Below are 6,777 nucleotides of genomic sequence, written 5' to 3' on the forward strand. Positions count from 1 at the left end.
TAGGGCCTTTTTTATTAAGTAAACCTAGTCCCTGCATGTGTAGGCTGTGTGCCAGGACAATCAGTAAGCAAAGCTTTTTGTAATCTAATATATGTTATAGCTTCATTTGGATATACTAGATGGATGTAGTGTTTGTGTGTGTACGATGGTTTGTTGTAAGAACATGCATATGTGAAATCACTTAACAGTAGCAGTGTATTTCTTGGGTGTATTTGGTAAACGTATATTAAATTCATTTAAATTGAATGAATTGAGTGTAAGTGTATGTCTGTATGTGTGTGGTGCAAGTGTATGTGTTCCCAGAGAGTTATGGGTGGTAGAGCGGTGATCTTCATGAGAGGAAGTTACAGCAAAAGTGATATGACACAATTTTGTCATTGACTCATTCACTGAAGGACAATAAATACCACTTTGCCGTAGATTTCCTGCATAGTGACCAACAGGCTCAAATGGTAAGAACTGTGAAATATCAGTGTAAATAGTGTAATTTCTCACATGCAATTATGAGGTAAAATAAACCTTTTATTTCAGATGTTTCAAGAATTGGTTGATACTAGACGAGGCCTGCATCGCATGGTGCAAGTAGCTGCATTTGTAGTATTTGTCCACGGTACGTCAGCATAATCTTATACTTCTTTCAGACTCTTCTTTTCTGCCTCGCTGGTTTAATCCTATCTCATTGCCCATTAATCTTAGATCTGAGCAGTGGCGGAGCAGCGCAGGCATGGACCTACAACTACAGCACCATTCCCAGCCGTGGATGGCCTGAGGCCCGCCAGTGGTGCATGCAGCACTTTACAGACATGGTGCCCATCCGGAACCAGGAGGAGAGTGACTTCATCAATAATCTGCTGCCGTTTAACCCGAGATATTACTGGATAGGCATAGTCAAAAAGGATGGGAAGTGGATCTGGCAAGAAACCTTTGAGAAGGTGCCTAAAAAGGCTCAGAATTGGGCACCAGAGGAGCCAGATAACCTAGCGGATCAGGACTGTGTGGAGATGTACGTAAAGAGGGAGAAAGACACAGCCAAGTGGAACAATGAAAACTGTCGCAAGAAAAAGGGAACCGTCTGCTACACTGGTAAAACGTCATTTTGTTAGTTGACACATTTGACTCCTGCAGACATACAGTATTATAGAATGTGAGATGTTTTCTCTCTGTAGACTCTTGTAGACAGAATTCCTGCAGTGCCAATGCCAATTGTGTGGAGACAATTGGGAACTATATCTGCCATTGCCATCCTGGTTTCCTGGGGTCACACTGTGAAGAGGGTACTTTATTTTTTTAGGTCATATTTAAACCAACAATGCCTTCTGTGAGAATAAAGAGAAATATTTAACTATTTTTTTCTTTTCCTTTTTTTTCAGCCATCACATGCAAACCATTGCTGGATCCAGAATGGGGATCTCACAACTGTTCCTATCCCTATGGGTCAGATCGTTTCAACTCTTCCTGCAGTTTTCACTGTGAACTTGGCTTTCAGTTGGTAGGTGTGCCACAACTGCTTTGCCAAGCCAGTGGACGTTGGAACCACCCTGTTCCTCAGTGTCAAGGTATGTCAACTAACTTTAACAAATACTTAGCTGGGCTCCAATAGACATTTTTGTCAACATACAGTATGTAGTTTCGTCCTGTCCAAACTGCACAGCAGATCAGATTCAGGGCAAACATGTTGGCACTTAACTTCACACTCTTATGTTTGCAGAGGGAAAACAGTGTAATGTAGGTGGTCAGATATGGTTTCCATTGACTGTAAATTATGTCATCATGGTTATTCATTCCCCCTTCCCACAAATGCTATGTTTACATAAGTAGAGTCATACACAGTAGTTTTAACTGGTGTTTTTCTACATTGATTTCTGTTTAGAGTAATGCATGTGTGAAATGTTTCTCCTTCCCCAGTGGTACAGTGCAACAGTTTAAAGGCTCCACCCAATGCTAGCATGGAATGTCAGGACCCTCAAGGAGTGTACAGCTATGGCTCAATATGTTCCTTTCAATGTGAAGAAGGATTTGATCTGGTTGGCACAAACCTGACGAAATGTTCTTCCCAGGGAAACTGGAGTCATACACTTCCTGTTTGCCACGGTATGACCACATAGGACTTAGTGTCAGCTTAAAGTAATCAGTCAATTAATTAGTTTTACAATCTTGTATGTGTAATTGTCTTTCCCTTGTCTGTCTTTCTTCAAGCTAAGAGGTGTAAACCAATAAATCCTCCTCATGGCTCCCTTAACTGTTCTGACCCAAATGGTTCCTTCAGTTTTGGCTCTCGGTGCACTACAACCTGTGATGAGGGCTTTCTACTGAACGGAACAGCCAGCACTGAGTGCACCTCCCTGGGCATGTGGACCACAGAAATACCCAATTGTCTTGGTAAAAAAAAAAAAAATCTATCGGGGTCTGTAATTTGTCTATCACGTTACCACATACAATTTTATCATATCTCCATTGGTCTCGCCCTCTTTGTTCCCTTTCCAGCTAAGAGATGTCCCACTGTGAACGCTTCCTCTCATGGCTCCTTAGTGTGCATAGATCCTCATGGAGAGTTCAGTTTTGGTACTTGGTGTACATCAACATGTGAGGAGGGCTTTCTCCTGAATGGGACGGCTGACATGGAGTGCACATCTTTAGGCACTTGGAACAGAGAATTACCCAACTGTCAGGGTAATCCTAAGCAAACTGCACCTTGCATATTTACATTCATTTGTGATTTGGAATGTGGGTTTACATATGTCCGTACACTCATTTGTATCACAGCACACCAGATGTGTCTTTAACTAGTAAGGTCTTAAATCAACAGAATTGGAAGGAAATTAACTTTTTTTGCCACTTTATTCAGAAAATTGGATTATCTGGTCTGAAGCTAGTTGTCATTTGTATAAATCTACAGCACAACCATGCCCCCTACTGGCCAGTGCTCCACATCATGAGAGGATGGACTGCAGCCACCCATACTCTCCTTTCAGCTATGGCTCCCACTGTGACTTTGAATGTGACGAGGGCTTCTGGCTGAGAGGAACACTGACTATAACATGCAACAACTCAGGCCACTGGAGTCAAGATCCACCCACCTGCCAGCGTGAGGGTTCAAAAAAACTTTAACCATACTTTTTTTTGTTTTTCTGGTAGTAAAGTTGATTCAATGTCAGTAATTACAATTTCTTTTTTTTTTTACATCTCAGCTATACAGTGTGAGTCCATTCGTGCCTTGTCTTCATCCCTGTCTATGAACTGCTCACATCCTCTGGGCAACTTTAGCTTTGGCTCCCAGTGTCTTTTCACCTGTGATGAGGGATTCTCCCTGAATGGCACAGACGTGTTGCTTTGCTCCTCCACTGGGTTTTGGAATGCCAGCCTGCCTACCTGCACAGGTGAATTTTTGTCTGCATGCTAACCTGCTCAATATGGCAATGCTATCACACTGATATTATGCCAGTGTAATGTCTAACTTAAACTACAGCTGAGGCTGATGGGATCTGATCATAAACCAAAGACAGTATGTGATCACCAAAGTTTCAAATTCACCCCAATAGAGCAAAGTGTAACAAATTTCATGGAACATTATTTCAGCAGTTAAGATCTCACTTTAAACAAAAAACTAAAGAATTCTGAGGGTTACAAAGTCCAAAGGATAAATCATCTGGGAACTGTGAATGTCCAATTTTGTGCCAATCAGGTAGATGTCACGGGATCACTAGATTAATCCTTAAACTGGGCCTGTCCTCACAAACTTTAAAGAAATCCATCTGATGGTGGATTAGACATTGCAGTCTGGACCAAAGTGATGGTCCAACTTGCAGATTATTAAATGTTGACTGTTCTGATGATTAAGAAGGATGCAGTGAGTAGTAAAACAAACTTGTGACTGATCTTTGTGTTCCTGTGGAAGGTATGCCAGTGGGGTGGACTGCCATTCTGCTGTCTACAGGTTTAAGAGCAGTTTACGTTGTTGTGCTCCTTATCCTGATAGCGCTGGCTGTGGTGGTGATAATGAGATTTAAGAAAGGTGAGACCACTCTACTACTGTACTGCTGTTGTGCAGATACTCATGCATCATGTTGTAGCACTCACACTATCCTTGTTTCTGATCTCTGCAGGAAATACGATCACGGAACCGCATGCACCAGCATGGGGAGACAAAGAGACTGCAGCATTTGATTTTAAGACTTGATTTTTGCAGCAAATTTAAATACTGCACTGAAATGCATGCTGTAATTATATGAAGCTTGGCAGTTGTTGTATGATGCTGGTTAAAATACAGTAGGATTAGAGCTTCACTGTAACTGATTTTTATGCACACGTTGCATAAAACAGTTATCCTTTAAGTCATAAAGCAAAGTTTGTGCTGGTTTTGCTCTTTGTTCTGCTTGTATGTTGCTTGATTGTCAATAAACTATCAACAATTCTTAAACCAGTCCTTTTTTCTTTTATGAGCTGAGTCGGGGATAGAGTCGGTGGGAGGCCTTGACACAATGATAGCAGAGTTGCGATAGTTCCACATGTATTCCCTGCTACTTGAACAAAGATGGCTGCTGGAGAACAGCGGCTTTTTGACTAGTCTTTGGCCCGAACTCTGGAAGACTGAAGTCTTTCAAAAAGTGTTCAGTGTTCGGACAACAAGAGAAAGCAAAAGTTTAAGCTACCAACTTTCATTGCTCTGGTAGTGCTATCTATTGTGTGCAAAGAGCTTTTGGAAAAAGTTTATCCTGCCCCTCAGGTTGAGCCCTGCCAATGGCTCAAGGCCCAACGTCTTGATGTGGGTCAGGCTAGACTCGCCCAATACCGCACATTGATCAGGTTTGGAATTCTTTGCACATGCCTAGTGTCAGTTATTACAGTATGGGGTCACGCTGTCCTGCAGGTGTACTACCTTGTAGCTTATTTGACCTCCCGTTTAGGAACTAATTATGAGGTCATTTGGGGAAGTGGCAGAAACCCTCTGAGATCACCATACTGTCAGTTTAGAACATTTAGTAGCCAAAAATCTCCTGTCACGTGTGGTGAGGATGTGATCTATTATCAGTCACACTGGGAACTGGTCTTACATTGAGTGGAAATCCACTACCCCCACATTGACTAGAGTACACTGGATTAAATGGTCTGAAATGAGACTCACGGTGTTGAAAATGTTTTATATTGGGGCTTATATTCATTCATGTAACCAATTTAGGTGTAAATCCATTGTCTGTAAGATCTATTGTATGGCTGTATCTACTGTGTCAATTCTTCTCTTTGTGTCTGTGCCAATAGCATACCCCCAGATTTTAAATATGTGCTGAAAATGGCCAATGGAGCATCTTCAGCAAAGCGTGTGCATCTGTCTTAGCACTGCAACAGCAGGAAGCCAATTATAGCAGTTAAAAGACAGAGGGCTTGTGGCCTGTGGTTGGCATGAAGGGTGCAATAAATAACTATGCTGTCGACAGGAAACTGTTTGGCTACCGTCAGAATAATAATGAGTTTATTGCTACCTGCTGTTACCGTATGATCACGGTTTGATTATTTTTCTCATCCCACCCACTGCTGCTGGCATCCGTGTAAGCGTGCCAACTGCGCACAAGAAGGGAAAAAGTCCCCGCAGGTGACCACCTTGGCTTCCTTCCCTGATATTTAAGGCTGTCTTTTCTCTCTTTATCTATCTCTAAATATACAAGGAAGTACATCATGATACTTTGGTCCCTACAACAAAGAGGGTTGTTGTAACTAACACATGAGCGTGCACACACACACCTGCCAGCAGACACTTAGAGTAGAGATACAAAGGCAGACTCAAAGAAACACACTTGGTATACTCTGCTGCACGCTTCTTTAGTTCTGCTTGGCAGTAGCATGCCGCGGTGACAGACAGTTAGATTGTTCCTGACCATTGACTTGCGCTCTCTGCTCTGCAAGGTCTGATTTCATAGTGGGAAATATGAGATGGGTCCAGGAAAGGGTTCATGGCTGGGGCAAGGAGGCACTCCATACAGTGGGGCTTCATATCTCTGTGTCACCCTGGGCATTCTCCCCTGACACAGCTTTCAGCCCCTCCGGTGTCCCGAGCCCCCACACTGGGTTTCTTAACCTCCCTCCCCAGGATTGGTGCATTCCAGCTGGGCACAGTACCTGGGTGGTCCCCCCTCCCGTCCTCCATGACTGGAGGAAGGAAAAGGCAGAAAAATGCAGCAAGGGCCTTTGACCGTGAGGAGCACAATGTGAGCGTTGATGATGGCGGCGTGGATGTGATGCTTACCTGCCACTGACCCATACAGCTGTCATAGCCCAGCCTTTTACAATCTGATGATCCACCCAATGGCCAGGGGAAGATGTCTCGCTGACCTGTCACCTAGATTGGAATGATAAGCACCGAGGATAGACTGACCCAGCAGTAACCCTCAGCATGAATACCCCATCTTCATAATAAATCAGCCTGTGTTTAATACATGTGTTCATTCATTTCATTCAGTGTTTCATAATCACTATGTACACATTTTACACTGAATAGTCATTGTATCGTACCATGATTTATTGATCATTGTTTATTCATTCAAGATGAACAGCATACACACATTGTAACAATAAATACAAATACACATCCAAACAGTTATTTACATTAGTAGAGGAGGTTATAATCTCATAATCTAACATTCAAACATAGTGAGAGAGGTCTGGCAGCATTGTGCTTACACAGGAGCCTATGTCGTGCAGTGGGATTGTAAAGCATAAGAGTAGTGTAATCAAGTTTACATGCATGTGCACAGGGTATATTGCATGGTATCACAGTGTACCCAC

At 42.7% G+C, this 6,777-nt stretch overlaps 1 protein-coding gene across 1 annotated transcript; it reads left to right on the plus strand.

Annotated features, from left to right (window-relative positions):
• On the plus strand, nt 1–4,347 carry LOC117950543 (E-selectin-like). The gene is made up of 13 exons (XM_034881671.1): nt 1–63; nt 304–452; nt 532–610; nt 697–1,083; nt 1,167–1,274; nt 1,371–1,556; nt 1,906–2,091; nt 2,197–2,379; nt 2,485–2,670; nt 2,897–3,085; nt 3,189–3,377; nt 3,896–4,012; nt 4,104–4,347. The coding sequence occupies exons 2-13, from the start codon at nt 450–452 to the stop codon at nt 4,175–4,177; spliced, it is 1,887 nt and encodes a 628-aa protein (XP_034737562.1). The 5' UTR covers nt 1–63; nt 304–449; the 3' UTR covers nt 4,178–4,347.
• The last annotated feature ends 2,430 nt before the right edge of the window (nt 4,348–6,777 follow it).

This window comes from Etheostoma cragini, chromosome 9 (genome assembly GCF_013103735.1).
Source record: "Etheostoma cragini isolate CJK2018 chromosome 9, CSU_Ecrag_1.0, whole genome shotgun sequence".
Classification (NCBI taxonomy): Eukaryota; Metazoa; Chordata; class Actinopteri; order Perciformes; family Percidae; genus Etheostoma; species Etheostoma cragini.